The sequence below is a fragment of the Geospiza fortis genome, unplaced genomic scaffold (genome assembly GCF_000277835.1).
Source record: "Geospiza fortis unplaced genomic scaffold, GeoFor_1.0 scaffold351, whole genome shotgun sequence".
Lineage (NCBI taxonomy): Eukaryota > Metazoa > Chordata > Aves > Passeriformes > Thraupidae > Geospiza > Geospiza fortis.
The window spans coordinates 1,464,985-1,484,034 of NW_005054419.1; the positions used below are offsets into that span (position 1 = coordinate 1,464,985).

The following is a 19,050-nucleotide window of genomic DNA, read 5'->3' on the forward strand; positions in this document are numbered from 1 at the left end:
CATCTCATTCTGCATGAAAAGTGCACCCACTGTGGAGGGGTGTTTGCTCCTCTGGTCATGCTGGGACATTTGGTGCTTTGTTTACAGGGCAACCTCTCTCCTGGGGCCACTGCAACCCTAAAATCCAGTTTTCACTCTGTTCCCACCAAAGCAAGGAACTTTCTGCCCCACCAAACTGGTGACCTTTATCTCCCAAATTTAGGCATCATGGTTGTCCTTAGGGCTGCTTCTTGCTGCTCCAGACAGAGCCAGCCTCTCACTGGAAATGTTGCCAATTCCCTGATGATGAGGCAGTCTCAGGCAGCTAGGGAAGATTGGGTTTCAGAACTCAAATTCCCATGAACTTGCAAAAACAATCTATTTCCCTGGTGGCCTTTCCCTGTGGTGTTGCTGCTGCTCGTTCTGGATGCTGTCCAGGGCAGTCTCTTCAAGCTGAGAGCAGACTGGATGTTTGCTTGGAGTCATATACAGCACTGCAGCATTCATTCCTCTCTGGTTTAATGAAAAAAAAAACTTCATGGCTTTGGGAAAAATCTTGTGCATCTGGAATAGCGTAGATGGGAGCATAAGCATTTCACATGCTCTCTGTTATTTGGTGCTTTTTCTGTTTCATAGTAACAGCTGCTTTACCCAAACTGAATTTGCAGCTGATTGTGCAAGACAAAGGTGCTGATTTCTGCACAATTTATGCACTGTTATTTGTTGCTACATATGAATTTAAGTACTGTTATTAGAGTAGTAATTTTATAGCATTTGATCTGTCTGAAGTGGATGTGGTTGAGTCAGTCTTCCCAGCAAACACAGAAACAAATGGGTGGATTGTGGATTTCCAAATGTAATTTATGATTGCATTCCAAGTCCCCTTTTCAAGTGGTGGAGGGGGGTTAAAAGTGAGATTAGGTCAGGGCAGTGAGGTGCTACCCTGCTACTCCTGCAATTCTGACTTGGTCAGAATTGGAATATAGGATTTTTTTAAATTGGGAAGTCTGTGTTGCCTTGCTGTTTTTGTGTAAAGAGATTTTTTGTCTTGCAAAATTATATAAATAATCTAAATGGTAAATAATATAAAAGGATTTTAAATTTTCAAATTAATGTCATTTAATGACTTTTTTCACTGTGTCTTGGAAAAGCCTTTGCATTGCTGCATTTGATGTAGATCCTGAAATGTTGCTTATAAATGAAAATTGGTAAGGGTGAGGGCAGTTTGAGTCTTTTATGGCATTCTGACAAAAAAAAAGATTCTAACACATACTTAGATACATGATGGAGGCTGCAAAATGCTTTGCTGTTCCTCTGTTCTTTGCCTGTGACCATTAAGAATAGTCCATAATCCATATAAAAGTACTTTCATATAGAACAATATGTGCAAGTATGTTGCTCTATATGGCAGAGAGAAAGAAAGAAGTGCTTTTTGGGGGGTCAGCACTTGATGTAGGTTCCCACACGAGTGTAGCAGGAGACACTGGTGCTGCTGTGCCTTTTTGGAATATGAGGATACAGTTTAGTAATTTAAATATTCCTACACTGAAGGTCCCCATAAATGTTTCTTTTTCGCTGTCACAGGCCAATTTCAGTAAAAAGTTCTTTGTAAATTAAGTAAGTTTATCAATTATGAAAACTTTTAATAGTTGAGATTTTTCTTGAGCCTTCACCTTGCAGAGAAGTTGAGTTAAATTTGTCTATGCTACCTCAAGGTTTGCTAGGGGAACCACAGGGATAGAATTCTCTGCTTGCTCCTCTTTGCTGCTAAAAGTATGTGCAGTTTGGGAAAATATGCCTAGATCTGACTTCTCCTGACCTTCTGCAAATTCTAATAAACTGTTCAAAGAACTTGAGCAGCTGCGCTGAGGAAACGTCAAAAATATCTCTTGGCACACTCTTCCTTCATCCACAGACCGGTCTTCCCTTTGTGAAAACAAAGACGTTTCTGTGAGTCATTTCTATTCCTTGTGGTTTTTTCTAGTAGTGCTTCTCTGAGGCATTTCTATTTTATATTCTTGTCAGCAGAATCAAGGGCATCCAAGTACAGATGCTGCTGCAGCCCATCAGCCTCTGGCCAGGCTGCTCTGGGCTGCTGGGAAAGAACCTCCTGATGGCACGAGCAGGGAGGTTGTACTGCAGTTGTAAGGCAAAAAGCTGAGCCTGTGTTAAGAAAAAGAAGTAATTTCAAAAGAAATGTGTCATTTCTGGTGATACAAGCTGATGGTGTTGCACATTGGGGCACCCTAGATGAAATGGCTTTGATAGCAAAGCAGAGGTATTGGGGTTTCATTCCTTTCTATGGAAAACCAGGACTGTGCTGTGACAAATTCCACACATGGCCCCAAATTGTCACTAAGCCATCTCTAAATTTAGCCAGCTACTACCAGCCAACTCCATTCTATTCTTTTGTTGAGATTAGAGCAACTGCTGTATCAACAGCTTGGTTAAAAACCTGAGTTTTATTAATTTCACTTTCATTAATCTGGGCAAACTTTTTTGGGGGTTTTTTTTTGGTCTTGTTTTGTCGAGGGTTTTTTTAATCCTGAGGTCTTGTCTGGAAAGATGATAATCATGGTTCATGGCTGTTGGCTGCTTTCTCATGCTGCATAAAAATACAGGATACCTGAAGTGTGACATAGCTTTAAAGCAGGAGTTTTATGCCAGTTCTTCATAGGTTCAAGTAGGAAATCTTGCATTTTCCTTATTCTGAAGGAAGAGAGAGGTAAAATTGAAGGATTCTCTCTTCATTCCCTCTGTTGGGTTGTAGCTGTGTTTCCATGGTAGTTCTAGCAGGGTGACTTTTACGAATAACTCGTCTGATTTTGCTTTTGTTCCACATTCTTGTGTTGCTTCAGCAGTGATGGATTGAAATTGCAGCAATAGTTATAAACTTGATTTAGCTGCAGCGAGACAAGCTTCTCTGCTTTTTAGAAGCGGCATAGTTTGGGGTTTTTTTGGCTGAGTAAGGAAAAGCAAAGTTCTTGTCTCCAGCAGGAATTTATTCTTGAAATAAGCAGTGAAGTTTCACGATGAGAATAGATTGCTGGAGTTGATCTCATCCCCTGAATGAGTAATTCTGGGTGGTTGTTTAGCAGACTGAACAGGAGATTATAAACTCAGAACTTAGCTTTGTTTCTGGAAACTCCTGAGTGATAAAGAAACTGGAGTAGCTCCTCCACAGGATTGTCTTTACCCTGGGGGCATCTGCCCTGCTCACATCTCCAGAGCGTCCGCGTAGCGTGCGGCTCCAAGGAATTGGCAGCTCCCTCTTTCAAAGCTTCTCTCTGAGTCTTTTTCAAATGGCAAATATCCAACATTAATAAGCCACATAGCAGAGCTGGGAGGAGGCTGGCTGTGGGGGCAGCAGGAGCACGTTCAGCTTCAAACAGGCTTTTTAATAGTCAGAACAGTGGTAAGTAGCAAACTGGTTTTACTACTGTCTTGTACTTTGTGAAAATGCAGCCTTTTGACCTGAATGCTTAGAAGCTGAGTGAATACTGTCAGATCTTTCTGTTTTGCTAAATTGCTTTGCTGAATGTGTTCCTGGTTAGGCTAAAACGTAAGAGCTGAAGAAGTATTTTTGACTGCTTGCTTTTAAAAAAGAAAAAAAAATCCCAGTGATCTGAAGCTCTTGAGTTTCAGTAAAGAACATTTTTGGTTTGTTTTGAACCTTTGCAGCAGTTCAATAGAATATTTTCTTGTGAAGATTAAGCTTTCATGCAAGTAAGTGCTTGATTGATTGTCTTTGAGGACTTCTCTGTGTAATTGCACATAAAAAGAACTGTTATGGAAAAAAATTGTGTGTGAGATCAACCACAGCTTTCTGAAAATTGATGCTGTTTTCATTGTTAGAAGCACCCTGGTAATCCTACAGAAATACTTCTTCTTGATACTGCTTTCCACACACAAAACCAGTGTATGTGAAATAAGTTTGGCTCTCGGTAATTTTATAACATTTTAAGTTAAGTACTGTTTATTAGTCTGAAAAATGCAAGGGCTGTGGGGAGAGGTTTGTTAGTCACTGAAATTGGAGTTTTGCTTGATTGCAATGTGTTTTCTTTAGTACAATACTGGAGGAAGAGAAGCTGCAGCAAGAAGAACGAATGAGAATGGAATCCAGGCGACAAGTCACAGTGTCCTGGGACTCAGGAGGATCAGATGAAGCTCCTCCCAAGGTAGCTAAGACTGCAAATTACGTGTGTTTAATAAAAAACAAACATAAACTTTCTTTTTATTCCATTTATTTCTTCAGAGCCTGCCCTGATGGGTTGGTTCAAACCACGGCATTTTGGCCAGTTCTGTCCCCATCTGGGAATCTTTGCCTGAAATGACCTAGCTCTGCTTGAACTGTGCTTAGAACTGATCTGTGCTGTGATACTGCTTTAAAGATTTTCTGTTTCTACTTGAAATTGTAAAAAAACCCCAGAGCTGCCACAAAACTGTGTCCTGGCTTTTCCTTTTCCTTCTTGCTTGTAGCACTCCTGTAAATTGTTGGCTAATGAGCTCTCAGGCCAGCATGAAGTTTATTTATAACACATTAGTGACAGGACAGGAGTCAGCTAATTGCATTTTCCTTCTTCTGGACAGAAAATGAGGGGTTTGTTTCCAAGGAACGTACGTGGTTTAGTTTCCACTTCATTTTCATTTCTGTCCTGTTTGGATGTCACTGATGGCTTCTGCAGCTGTGGGAGTCCAACCTCTCCAGTTCCCTCTCACTCTGCTTCCCCTCAGAGTTATTTTTGTAAGATGTTGCTTAAAAGTTCAAACCTGTATTTTGAAGAATTTAAATTTTGTGCAGTCACCAGCATATTGTCTGTATCCTGATAGTTGTGGTGAATTCCTGGAGCTCCCAGGTTCTAGAATAATAATTTATTAATAATAATTCTGATAATGATTCTAGGAGTACTTGTGTGGCACCTTGTGCTGCACACATTCCCCAGCACTCATAGAAAGGCAACTTTTTGTTTTTGTTTTGGTTTGAGGGGAGAGGGAGGGTTTGTGTTTGTTTGGGGATTTTGGGGTGTTTTTCTCTCCATTTCCAGGTTGTTGCCTGATAGATCAGATTTCTGAGCTTAGTTCTGCATTTTGGTACCTTGATGGCAAATAGAAAATATGGGCAGTGGAATTGCTGTTTTCATTTCAGAGTTAGAAACAGCAAACAATCCATCAACCTTTTCAGTCATCTGAGATGAATTAGCAGGATTTGGTGTTTGTCTAAACAGACAATGTTCCAAGTTACAGAAGCAGATAAACTGCATAAATTGAACCAGTATAATGCTTAATTTGAAATGAGCACCTTTTTGTGTGGTGTATGAACTGAAACACTTGACCAAAGATATGTTAAAAATGCAGTTAATTCTTCCACTGGGGAGAATCTGTTTTGAGAGGGTTGCTATGTCCTTGTAGAAATAAACTGGTTTTCTGATGCTGTTGTTGGTTAGCTTTTTTAATACATTTCTTTTGTGTAAAATATGTATGTGTTTAATAATGGCATTGGAACAAGTGGAATCTTGTAGGTATGAGGTTTTAAGTGTCTCTTTAATTGTTATCTAATTTTCTAATGTGACAACTGATTTTTTTTTATTCTTCTGCTGATTCATTGTAAGTGTTGCAGATTGTTGCAGGTCTTAAAACTCCTGCACATCCTCAGACAATTCCCAGGTCTCACAATCCATGCTATGAGATCACTTGTATCTCACAGTGATATTTCTGTTAGAACCCTGAGACAGAAAACATCCTAGTCCAGAATGAGAGTGAATGTTTTCATCAAGCAATGATAAATTCTGGTTGCCTTTAACTACTAGAAGGACTGAGAGAGCCCTTTGCAGAATGATGAAGTTTAAGGGTTTTTTCCTTTTTGGTTAATTTTTCTCCTCCTGAAATACCCAGAATGCTGTTCCTAATTCAAAAAGAAACCCTCAACTATACCTTTGAAGATTCAGAATATGATCAAAAGCACTTTCCATGTTGAGGTTATTAGTTACACAGAAGTTAATAATCAGAACTAACTTTATACCTCAGAATATCACATGGCAATAGCCATGCAAATAAATCCATTTGGTTTGTGTTATTCTTACTGAAACAAAAGAATTTACTTTTGAGAACAGTCACAAAAGCAGCAAATTAACAGCAAAAATTGGAAACAAGACTGTATTGCACCTGGAATTTTGATTTAAGGCTTAGGTTCTTAGATTATGTTCTCTCTAGAGTGGAACAGAACAGGGCAGGTCATTGAGTGCAAGCAATTAAATAAATACAAAGAATTCACAGAGCAAGAATTATTTATTGACATACTGAGCAAACAATTCAGCTGCATCCATTGCCAAGCAAAAATGGAGGAAAACTTAATTTTAGTTGTTTTTAAAAAGTATTTGTAATTATAGAAAATATGTTTTGTGGTTATTTTAAAGTTTGCCAAACCTGTAAATGTTTGTCTGACTGAAACATAATTTTCTGTGTTTAGGTGTGTGTGTTTAATGATTCTAAAAATTCCTTTTTCTTTACAGCCCAGTAGACCTGGTTACCCCAGCCCCAGGTCCAGTGAAGGATTTTATCCAAGCCCGCAGCATATGGTACAGCCAAATCATTACCAGGTATTACATTTAATACCATGCATGTTTGTTTTTTTTTACAAATGTGGGTTTAGATGCAGCTGGTGGGATCGATGCACTTCTTACATGGTTTATTTTAATTCAGTTCAGTTCTGAGTTTTGTTTTACATAGGAAAAAAAAAACTCAAACTGAGCCTGGTAGGTTTACTCCAGATGGTAAATATTTCCACATCTGATATGGTGCTCAGATTCCTGAAACTGCAGTGAAACACATTGGGCATTTCCATATTTATTGAGGGAATGTGGTGTTCATGTTGACATTTGTGCTGAGCTGTGAAATCACTGGCTTTATAAAATGGCATTAACTGGGGGCCTTTCCTTGGGGTCATTGGTATTTTATTTTCTGTGTCCTGATAGCTGCTGCCTTTAGCTCTACCATGTTATATACTCACAGGTCTTGCTTTTCTTCCTAAAACTGCTGAAGAAATTCAGAACAAAAGTTTGTCTTTAAAGGACTTTGAGCAATTTTAGGTTTGTTCAAGGCTACAGCCATATTACAGCTGTCTCAGTCAAGGGGATTTTTTTCCATGAAGGGAGGGAGGTTTTCATTGATTTAATAAGTACTTCAGGCTCATTAAAACTACTTGGATTTTCCTGCAGAGAAGTTCCCAGGCCACTCAGCTCAGCACTCTAATTACATGCTGCCACTCAAGCCTTAAGCCTGTAAGATACAGCAGGGGGTACATTTTTGTGGGGCTCTGTAGGGTGATGTTTGCAGGCTCCTATTACCTGGAACATGAGCTCTGCATGTGGAGCTCTTACATATGTATCTATAGATTGAGTTTTGTCCTCAGAGGACTTTGATCTCCTTGCCTGCAGAGGTTAGAGCATGCTCTGATGCCGCTGGTTTGATAGAAACCATAAAATACTACTCCTCAAAAGCTGTATTTCTGTACTGTTGCAGTTATTCTAAAATACTTATGTTATGATGAGCATCCTTAAAGACTTAAAACAGAGGTGTCATATTTTGGCTCAGCTTCCTTCTTCTGATGTTGCTTCTCTTCTTCCTCTCAGTGACTGCTTGAATTGAGTAATTTCTCTGCTTTCATGTCTTGGAGGGGATGTTTCCATTATGGGGAAGCACAGGTCTTACTAATATCTCCGTTTTTCTCTTTGTTTTTGCCCCTGTGGGGTTTTTTGCCCCCTAAAGGTGTCTGGCTACCCTGGTTCTCATGGGATACCAGCCATGGCAGGCAGCATTTATCCTGGGCAGGCTTCTCTCCTGGATCAAACAGATTCCTGGAACCATCGGCCTCAGGAAATATCAGTGTGGCAACCCAACATGGAGGTAGGAGATCTGACACATCTGCTGCTGTGTTCTGTACACTTCAATGCACTTTTTATTATTATAAATTGTATTACTTCTGTTATTTAGGTAGATCTGTTCCAAGAGAACTGAGAGTTTCTGGTGCTTTTAAAATTGCCTCACTGCAGTGGACTGGGTCTTGTATTTTCTGAGACCCCTGTCGAAGGGAGAAATGATGAATCTGACTTCATGTTCTTAGAAGGCTAATTTATTATTTTATGGTCTATATTATATTAAAGAATACTAAACTACACTAAAGAATAGAGGAAGGGTATAGACAGAAGGCTAAAAGATAATAAAGAAAAGCTCTATGACTCCTTCCAGAGTCCCAACACAGCCTGACCGTGATTGGTCATTAAGTAAAAAACAATTCACATGTTGGATAAACAATCTCCAACCACATTCCAAAGCAGCAAAACACAGGAGAAACAAATGAGATAATACTGTTTTCCTTTTTTCTCTGAGGCTTCTCAGCTTCCCAGAAGAAGAATCCTAGGCTAAGAGATTTTTCAGAAAATATGACAGTGACAGCTGGGCATGAAGTATCACTTCACATGAATTCTTGATGAAGTTGTTACTACTTATCTAACTGAGTGATAGCAAATATTTGGTGTTTGTTAAGAGAAGGCTTTACTGGAACTTACTGCTGTTCACAGAGATGGGAACACTCATTAAAAAAAAATCTCTTGGGAGATACCCAGCACAGCTGAAGGATTGAGACTTCTTTGTGACTTACCCAGAAGAGAAAATGAGAGGGTCTAGAAGACTGTTCCTGAGCTGAATTCCTTCTGGGTGCTCTCCAGCCTGTCATGATTGCACTGAGCTGCTGAGGAACATCAAATTAATTCCCCCTTTAACCTCCTGTCTTTTTTTTTTCTGTTCTCCACTGTTGTACACTTTTTAATACCATTTTTTTCCTTCCACAAAGATTCAGTTTTTGCAGCTTCTGTCTTAATTTTTTTTTCTTCTCTAACCAGCTCTATTCCCTGTGTTCCTGATAAACTTTAAGTGGTCTCTGAAATACAGGGAACTTTGTTACCAAATTTCCCTCGGCTTTTAAAAAATACTAATTTATACACTATTTCCTAATGATTTCCAGGCAGCATTGGGGTATGGTATGTGGAATATTTGTAAGCTTAAGACAGGCATAAATATTTGGTCAAAAATTCATTTAAAAATGTTTTTGTGACATGCTTTGTAAGCTTAATGCAGCCATAAATATTTGGACAAAAATTCATTAAAAATGTTTTTGTGACATGCTTTGTTTGCCGCTGTCAGCTAACACTGAAGAGTGTATTTGTTTGATTTTAAAAAATGTATCTTGTAGCTTTTAACAACTGGATGGTTACATTGTTGCTCAAGACCAAGAAAACAAGATTGATAAGTCTGGTTTTGTTGTCCAGCTTAAATGAAGTGCAACACAGGAAGTGACAATGTTGCTGAAAAACAGAACAGAATCTTTCAAATCTTTTTTGGTTGCAGTGACTAAGAGCAAGGCAGATAAAAACTTCAGGGTTGGAGGGAATTTCTTCCAGTGCTCTGCTTCAGCTTTTGAGGAGCTGCAGAAACTCTGCTTGATTGCTGCCAAGAATTGACTTCTAAAAAACTTTCCTTTTATCATCTCTAAGTTCTTGCACCTGTTGATAGGAATTTGAAATTGTGAGACTGAATAAATTTCCTGTGGATTGTAGGATTCAGGCACTTTGGACATCCGTGGGATGAGCCAGGTTCTGCCCACACACCTCATGGAGGAGAGGTTGATACGGCAGCAGCAGGAGATGGAGGAGGATCAGCGCTGGCTCGAAAAAGAAGAACGATTCCTGGTAATTCTTTGTTTCACAGAGCTTCTTAATTCCTTCTGATTCTTGGGTTTTGTATTGCAGCTCATTAAAACCGGTCATTTCTGTGAAATGAGACAATTTACAGGATACAGGACCCCCAAAATGTGGGTTTGGAAACAGGTTTTAAAATAAGTGTTGGGCTAGTGAGAACTGTATTTCAGATCTCTTGAACAGCTGTGGCTTTTGGTGAATCTCATTTTATCCAGTTGAGTGTTTGTGTGGGGGAAGTTGTGGGTATAATTCTGTGCCTATCTGGAGGTTGACTTTTGTTCTTACACAGAACTCTACCCCTGAAAAAGATGTAACCATCCAAGAGTTGTGGCTGTGCTAAGAGTTGTACCCAGCCTTGCCCTGGAGGAATAATGACACATGTTAGTGGGAAGAAATAATATAAGAGAGAGCTCTGTGAGGAGGCAAAAGCTCTGAACCTCACCACAAGCAGGAAGAAGATTCATTGGTAATGGGATGTTCTGATGGTGTTTCTCTGCAATTCCACTGAGAATTGTTGTCAGTGCCACTGGTATATGGTTTTTTGGTTCAGCTGTGGCTTCCCAGTTGTCAAAATTCAAGTTGAGTGTTAAATTTCTCCTGCTCGAGGCTGATGGATACAGATGGAGTAGAAGGTGGGAGTGGAATGTCACCAGGAGCCTGTGGGTGCCTGAGGCTCACAGGACAGGGGATAATTTACAGAGCTGTGTGTGGGTTGTGGCAGACAGCAGCCCTGTGCTTGACCTTAGGCATATTTCGGAAATGTTGTTGTTTGGAAATCTCCTGTGTTGGAGCTGCTGGTAGATGCTCCCATGTCCAGGACATGTTCTAGCTGAGATCCACATTGTGCCTGAGCTAAGAAGTGACTTTTGATTAATGGGTGTTGAAACTGGTTTCCTTCTAAGTCCATTTTGGGAATTTGCAGTTTCCCATTGGGATGACAGCAAACAAATCCCTGTGCCCAGATTGCTTGGTCTGAAGAGAGGGAGGGGAAAGGAAAATTTCTTCCCTAATTTTGGCATTAGTTTTTCCTGTCTTGTGTGGCACCACTTGCTTGTGACCTACACAACCCAAGAGGTCAAACTCATCCCACTGACAATTAAAACTTGAAAGATGCTCAAGAACTTTTTGTGGAATCAGCTTTCTTGGGAATGGGGCATTGACATTGCAGGGGTGGCAGTAGGTTGTGTGGGAACTTTCTGCAGAAAACTTTCTGATTTTTTGTGTAGAATAAATGATGATTATTTGTAGTGTAGGATGTTTATCATCCCTCAAATTGACATAGAGAAGGAACTTGCTGATTTTTCTTTCATCTGTAATACACTCATAGCATCAGTTTGGGAGAGATTTGCTGTGTTTCGAGTTTGTGTTTGTTTTATTGTGAGGAAACACCATCTCTCTTGCATCTATTCTGTTAAGGAATTGGAATCCATAAGAAATTTCAGTTCTTTTTCTTTCCACATTAACATTTTGACTGTAAATGTTCACCCTTGGATGCCTATTACAAATTTATACCTCATGTCAGGAGCTAAATGAGCTGCTGGTAGCCATAGGGTGCCTTTGAGCCCATAGCAGGATGTGTGTCAGGAGAATATTCAGTTTATGGATGGGTGTTTCTTGGAAAAGGAATGTGGGTGAGTTTCTAGATTTAGCCCTGAGGAAGTGAAGATGTGGAAAAGTCACAGCGAGGAGTCACTCTTGGAAGCCTTGCAGGTCTCCTGAAGAATATCCACAATTCAGACATGAGAGTCCAAACAGGTGTAAAAAAGTCATTTATTGAGGCATTAAGGCCATATAATGATGTCCAGCATAGAAATAAGCCAGATATTACACATGCTCCTTGGCCAGGGTCCTCTAGTGAGTGACAACATTTCTGCCCTGGGAAGAAGGGCCTCCCCTATTTTCATTCCATGTGATTTAGAGAGAAGAAATCTGGCCCTCCCTTGCCTGCTTTAGACAGGTTTCAAATAATATTTGTCCTTTTCAGCACAGAGAACAACAGAGTCAGATTTTAATATTTAACTTACTTAACTATAATATTTAACTTTTTTAACCACGTGTAGTGTTCTCAGTGTAAACTGTCTGCTTCCAAAAACAGCTCTATTTACCCAATCCTCAGGCTCTAGAGCACATCCCACTTGTACTACTGAGAGTTGGACTCACAGGAGAGCAACTGCAAATGATTTATTGTAAGACACTGCAACAAGATGGAAAATCCTCTGTGAGTTTCTGTTGGTACAATTTTTGTTTCCCCAGAGTAACACCAACTTGCTCATGACTTGAAATTTATTGCTGCTTCTGCAGGGAGAAAATAGAACTCACAGCACATTGGTACAGGGATAAACAGCACTGATGCTGCTGGAGGGGACTCCCCAGAGGGGGAATTCAGTGCAGTGGCATTGAAATGGAAATGTGCTGGTCTTTGGGGAGCTTGTTATCAGTGTAAGCAGTTTGCCTGAAACTGGTCCTTGGAGAACATGGGACTAGTTAGTACTTGAAAGGATAAAAATGTTGTTTTCAAGCTGCAGCCTTAACAGAATCCAGAATTCTGGAAATTCTGCTGTAAAAAGGGAAAACAAACAGGTGTCTCCTCATGGGGAGCTCCTGAACGAAAATAAATCTGTTGTGTAAAAACTGAAGAGTAAGGAAGTGTTTGATTTTAAATTGTTCCAAATACATTCATTGGAGAGTGAGGAGAGAATTGGTGGAGGGGTTGATTTTGGGGGATCCAGGACTGATACTCCAGCCCCTGACAGGGAGGGGAGGCAGCACTTCAGGTCTGCCAGCTTTAATGGACACTGATTAAAACTTGTGATCATTAAATTTTCATGCTCTATTGATAAAAGTGCTGTGGAGAGGATCATCTCGAGGAAGGACAGAAATAGGTGAATTATTTTTGAGAAAGCTGAACAGGAGACACAAAGCATTAGTGCCCCTAAAGCTTGATGCATATCGCTACAGGACACAGTCTCTGTCCAGGGCACCTTCAGGTGGAAGATGAAATGGCTGCACTGCAAACAATCTAAAACAATCAGAAATTATCTCTGAACGTTTTACACATCTCTTCTTTTAGGCCTATTTGATTGCCTGCTCCTTCCTTTATTTGGAGTTTCCATTTTGAACCTTCCTTTCTGGCTGGGCTGATGTTATGTACATTATTTTTAATCAGATAAATAAAGATATATATGTGCATGCCTGTTAGTAACTCCTCAGCAGACAGAACAGTTTTGTACTAAGAAATTTATAGTCCCTTCTGGGATAGCTTAAGAAGAAATAACTTACATATTTTCCTTATCATGCTTGAGTTCGTCGGGGTTTTTTTCTGAAATTCCCACATAGTTGTGGTTTTTGTCCTATTTTGACACTGAGAACTGCAATTCAAGTCTAATTGATGTGAACTGTTGCTAAAATAAGATTCTAATTTTAAGCCTGAGAAAATCCCACCAAGACATTACAATTCAGTATGTCCTGAGAACTCCAAGGCTTACATATTCTTTTATTAGCAAGTAACCAGAAATACTGGAAATAAAGTGGCTTATGTCCCACTTTGTCAACATACACATCCTGTCTGAAAATTCTTCTTGGCATTTCCAAAGATTTCAGATAGTAGGCTTATTTATTTTAAAAAAAATCCATTTAATTTTGAAGGACTTTGTTTTTCTGCAAGATTTTAACAACATACAGTTCTTTCTGTGTGTGGTTTTTGGGAGGTCCCGAGCCATGGCAGGGACTGGGAACATGGCAGGGTGTTGTCTGGGGCTGTGAAATGGTATGTGAAGTACAGAACAGGTTTGGTGTGAGGCTGAGTGTTGACCTAGAGAATGTTGCATTAAACAGCTGAAGGATCTCAGAATTAAAACTTCAGCAATGCATTTGTGTTGTGGCAGCATGAAGGGCTCAAAGCTCTTGCAACTGCAGAAGTGGAAGAATTGCTGCTGAATAATACTTTAAAATACAATGGGAGTTTGATCATCAAAATCACCTTTACTGTAAAATAATTTGCCTTCTGACATTTACACATCTACACAAGAGAATAAACCAGAAAATCATTTAGTCAAATGGGAGTTGTTAGAATTTATTAGAACATTAAAATCAGTAAATATATAATTGGGACTTTTCTCAGTCCTTGGACACAAAAGTTGAACACTTCTCTTTTGTTCCACGTGTTCCTGACTGCCCAGGTTTTGATGGAGCACAGGAGAATGCTTGTGGAAGTTGAAAGAAATTCATGTCCTGCTAAAGGATTTTTTCCTTATTTCTGAGGTGTAGCTGCTCAGGGTCCCTCAGCTTTGCCATCACCCCCTGGCACTTGGGATCTGCAGTTTGGGATCAAGTTCTTGGAGATGCCAGAGCAGCATCTCCAAGCTGTTTGTGTGGAGACCAAGTTAATACTCACCATTTTTGTAATATTTGGTGAGCATTTTCAGCTTTTCTGTGCAGCAGTTCCTGGGCTGTGGGTTGTGTGCTGTCCAACATGGGGTGTCCTGGAGGGAACTCAATGTTCTGCACGTCGGCTGCTGGTGGAGACTTGGGGAATGGAATTGTTCCTGTGACTTGGAGCCTTTGGATGCTGGAAGGAGGGACCTTCTCAGCATGACAAGGAGAGGAGATGGGTTTTGTGTCTGCTAATTTCAGTTTTTTCTTATATTATTAGGAAAAAAAGTCCTGTTACTTGGACTTGAGTGCATTTTTGTGCTTCTGACTCTTCTAAAATGCTCAGTGTTTCATTGTCTCTGGAGTCTGGTCTGAGGGATGTGGTCTAGATGGTCCAGGGGAAAGTGTCCCTGCCCATGGCAGGGGGTTGGAATGAGAAGATCTTTAAGGTCCTTTCCAGCCCAAACCATTCCATGGTTTAAGGTGCATTTTTTGAGTAATAAATTCGTATAAGTAAATAGCAATTATAATTGCTATTGAGTAAATAATTGCTAAGCAGAGAGCATTAAAGACCCCTGTGATGAAACAGTCTTTGGTTATTTCCAAAGAGTTTGGGCACTTCCCTGGCTAGAAATGAACATGAAATGATGGCAAATTGTGAGCATCAGTGTAATAGAAATGTAGTTTGTCATATGCTTTATATGGATATTTAACAAGGATAACTATTTGATTTAGCTGAAGAATACTATGAGAATCATGACTTTACCTGTCTAGAGAAGTTTCAGACATACTCATATCAAATGAGACTTCAATCAGAAAAAAATTCCTTTATCATAATAAGGAAATAAACTGGAGATGAGTCATGGTATGTTTCATCTTGAAATTTGTCACAAATTCCTGGAAAAAAATGAGGAGACCACTTGTGCCTGTTTCAGTTCTTCATGTTTAGAGGGGGTTAAATGTTTCCCTGTCTGATATGATTTTCTATTTTTAATCTGCAAGTTCTTTCAGGCAGTGACTCTCTCTGGCTGTGCCCCACTCAGTGTGCAGAAGACTGAATGAAAATCCCAAATGCAAGCCCTTCTGACATGGCAGCACAACTGAACTGTTTTTAATGACAGAAGATCAATATTACTGTGCTTTTGCAGGTTCCTTCTGCCCTGCTGGTTTTTAGGGTCATTTAGTAGGATTTGTGAGTTGGAATTATTCTTTAGTATTTTTAAAGAAAGAAAGAATCTCAAATAGCCTTAAAACAAGAAAAGGATGTATTTTTCCCCTGAAATTAACTCTGAAGGAACATGTGGTCAGTTAAGTGGCACTGTGTTTAGTTACACCTACATTTCTCTAAATTTAAAAAATGTTATTTCCATATTATGTGTGACCATTTTATCTCTTAAGTTATCAGTGACTCCTCATTCAGTCTTGTAGGAGAGAGTCAGATAAATCCTGTTTTTAAGTGCCAGAATTGATGCACAAGAAGCACACTGTAATTTTGCTAAGCTTGTGTCTTCAGATCAGTGTTAACTTTGGCTTCACATCCACTATTCCTTTGTCTTTCCATGAAATCAACGTTGTCCTTGAAGAATAAATAAAACATACCTGGATTTCCTGGGGAGATAAGTGGGGTTTTCCTGTGCAGGGCCAGAAGTTGGACTTAGTGGTATTTGTGAGTCCCTTCCAACTCGAGGATATTCTGTGAGAAAAATGACTGGTTTATGTGTGAAAAAAAAAAATCAAAATCGGTGTGGTTTTATTTTTGCTTTTAGAAACAACCAAGCCCTGGATTCCTGTATTGTGCTGAAAACACATGAAATATAAATTTGTTTGTTGCTTGTATGGGAAGAAAAGGGCATCTGGATGGCTTTGTTGGCTGGCCCTATCCACATGGAGTGTTTAGAGAGCTCCAGTAATTGGCCCCATTTGCTTGGAGAGGGAGCCAAGTACATTTAAGCCATCCTGGGGCAGGAAGCGGGAATTAATGCGCAGCGTTTCTCATCCTGTGGTTGGAATTTTGCTGTTGGGAAGCAAGCTTTTTTTTTTCTTTTTTTTTTCTCAGAAAAAAACCCCAACTTTTGCTGCCTTTGAGAAAACTAAAATGCAGATTTTCCAGTGTTGTGTCAGCTCAGTGGTACTTTGGATATTTTTTGGAGCATTTTGACTTCTGTGCTGGGGGCGGCTGCAGGAGGAGCAGCCAAGGCTCCGGTGGCGGCAGTGGGGGCGCAGGGATGGAGTGAAATGACATCTGGATTTGTCAGTGTGTGTTTTAAACAGCATTTTCCTGTCTTTACACTGCCTCTAAGCCAAGGGCATATCACTGGGTAAGCAGAGCACAGAGTGAATCCTTGGATTTCTGTTTCAGAAACCCGACATGAGGCACTCCAGAGGCAGCATTGACCGCGAGGACGGAGCTCTCCAGGGCCCTGTAAGTGTGGGGGGATCTTTTCCTCTCCCAGCTCTTCCTCCAGTTTCCTGCTAGAACGTGCTGTACGCTGGCTTGGAGGTGGGAGATGATTTAAAGGTTTTGCTAAATGTTTCCACTATTATTACATGGTGGTACAGCTTTCCAAGAGGCTCAGCTTCTGTGGGAACTGCAGCCACAGCAAAGTGGTTCATGCAGCAGTTTGGGGGATTTGGGGTTTGTTGGTTGTTTTTGTTTTCTCCCCTTGAAGCTGTTCTTGAAATAAATATTAAAATGTTTCCATGAATATATTACAATAATTTCCAAGTGCTCATGTGCTGTAGAATTTGGCCTTTTATTTAAAAATGGAGATTGTTTTCTGCAAGTTCTGTCAACAGGAAGCAGGATTAAAGTAACTTTTGCAGTTGTTTAAATATCTGAAGGGTTTTCTCACAAGGAATGTAAATGTTGCTGTTGTATTACTCAGAAATCTCTTTGGGGTAAATGATCCACTATGAAACAATTGGAATAAACCCCACAGCCATTCCTTTATTCCCAGACAGCAGCTGCAGCTCGGGTGCTCTTTCTTAGTGGCTTAACTCCTGTCTGTTTAATTTAATTAAAACCATTTTTTCACTTGTTGAATTGCCCCTGGAATCTCTGGATCATACTGTTGGAAAAGGCGGATTAGGCTAGGCACTGCTAATGACACAAACCTGGTGCTCATCCACTGTTTCTCCCCAGGAAAGCAGTGGGTATTTTAAATCCACCCTCCTGTTTCATTTGGGATGGGACTGTAAACTTGTGCTTTAGCTTCAGCATTTCCTCACTTTTTAAGAATTTAGGAATTCTTCCTGCATTTGCAGCCAAGACAGTAATGAATGAGTGTATCAGTGACACACTGCAGAACAGTCTCTGGAGACATTCATGTCTGGAAGCTCCTAAGATTTTTCCATTAATTTGGAGAAGATTGTTAGTTACTGTTAGGCCTTGACTGTTGTTGCATCTTTATATAAAAGAGCAAGAAAAGTGTTGCTGCATTTTGTACTGCTTGTGAAGATGCTTTGAGATGCCCAGGAGATTTTCAGGTCATGCCACAGGTTACAGATTCCAAACTGTTTCCAGGGGAAGTCCTCTCTGCCCAGATGAGGTGGTCCGATATCACACCCCATCTGAAAGGGTGTGAAGAAAACACTTCATGGTCATGGACAAAATGGGTTTTAAAAGAGATTCTAATTTATGGTAACTACATTTCTGGTCACAGAATTTGATCTTGTAGTTCTCAGTAGATTCAGAACATAACTCTGACTTCATTTGCAGTGGGAAATGCTTAATGCTGCTGTGAGTCAATTTGAGTTTCTGACTGAGAGGATGAGAAACTGGGCAGTGATACAAATGAGAAGTTACCACCCACGTTTTGGCAGTTCTTGTCTGATCACATTCTTTTGACCTGTACTTTCAATACACAATTTTGTGGAAGTAAAATTGCAAGAATTGTTTTAGTGGGATGCCATTCTTCTGCCTCTCTCTTGGTCTTTTTCTTTCCCCCTGGGGTTATCAGATTTGAAATACTTAGGTTAACAGCACAAATCAAAGGTAATGACATGATTGAATGTCTCTATTTCATGTCCCTGTTTTTGAGGTGACCAACCTCACAGAACAACAGACCAGTGTAATTTCTGGTTCTCCTGTTGTTGTTGACATTTTTAAAAAGCCCTTTTTGTGGTGCTGTCCAGCTGAAACTGCAGTCAAGCTTTGTCAGCACCAATTCTCTCCCTGCAGTGGCAAACAGCATCTCTGTAGAGATGCCACCTGTCCCTGTTTCCAAAGTCTGTACACTTCCTTTGTCCACCTAAGTTCTGGAAGATCCCTGCCCTGCCAGGCCCTTTTCTGCCCTGCTTGCTTGATTTCCAGCACTCTGGAATTGTCTGCCTCTGTGCTCTTTAAAGATTGCTCTTAAAAATCACCTGACATCCATGGACTCCACTTCTTTCAAAAGCAGATTTCTAGGGGACCTCATTATTTCCTGGAAAGCACCCAAAGTCCACTCCCTCCATAGCCAAGGTTTTGCTGGAATTTTTTCTCCTACCACCAGCAATTTGAAGCTCAGCTCCTTTGTGCTGGCCATGACTGAGGCAGCCACTGGTCAGCCCTTGGCCCATGAGTCCCTCTCTGTTTACAAACAGCAATTCCAGGAATCACCTTTCCCAGTCAGCTTCCTTCATACCTGCACCAAGAAGTTACTTTCACAGGAATTTCCTGGACCTCTTTGTGTCCACTGTATGATATTCCCTGTTGGATTTGGGGAAGTTAAAATCACCCCTGAGGGCCAGGGCAGTTGACACAGAGATATTCCTTAATACTGTGCTGCCTCTTGGGCTGCTCACAGCAGTGATGAGGTTGGTGTGAAGGATGGATGAATGCCATTACCAGGGAAAGTCACTTCAGTCTGTTACTAAATTCTTCCAAGTGGATGAGCAAATGGGCCTTGAGTAAGAGCTTTGCAACAAAACCAAAAAGCAAACCAGTTTTAAAGTGTGTTCCCATTAC

The 19,050-nt window shown here is 40.3% G+C and overlaps 1 protein-coding gene across 13 annotated transcripts in view; it reads left to right on the forward strand.

Annotated features, from left to right (window-relative positions):
• PTK2 (protein tyrosine kinase 2) overlaps positions 1–19,050 on the forward strand; it is a 173,147-nt gene that overhangs the window by 146,604 nt on the left and 7,493 nt on the right. For 11 of the 13 annotated variants that reach the window (XM_031061601.1, XM_031061602.1, XM_031061593.1 and 8 more), the window contains 5 exons: positions 4,046–4,157; positions 6,489–6,575; positions 7,744–7,881; positions 9,591–9,722; positions 16,462–16,524. In XM_031061601.1, the coding sequence (XP_030917461.1) occupies positions 4,046–4,157; positions 6,489–6,575; positions 7,744–7,881; positions 9,591–9,722; positions 16,462–16,524 (532 nt within the window). Of the gene's footprint in view, positions 1–2,878; positions 3,395–4,045; positions 4,158–6,488; positions 6,576–7,743; positions 7,882–9,590; positions 9,723–16,461; positions 16,525–19,050 lie in introns of those variants that run through there. The other 2 variants (XM_031061605.1, XM_031061604.1) reach the window with 2 other exon arrangements.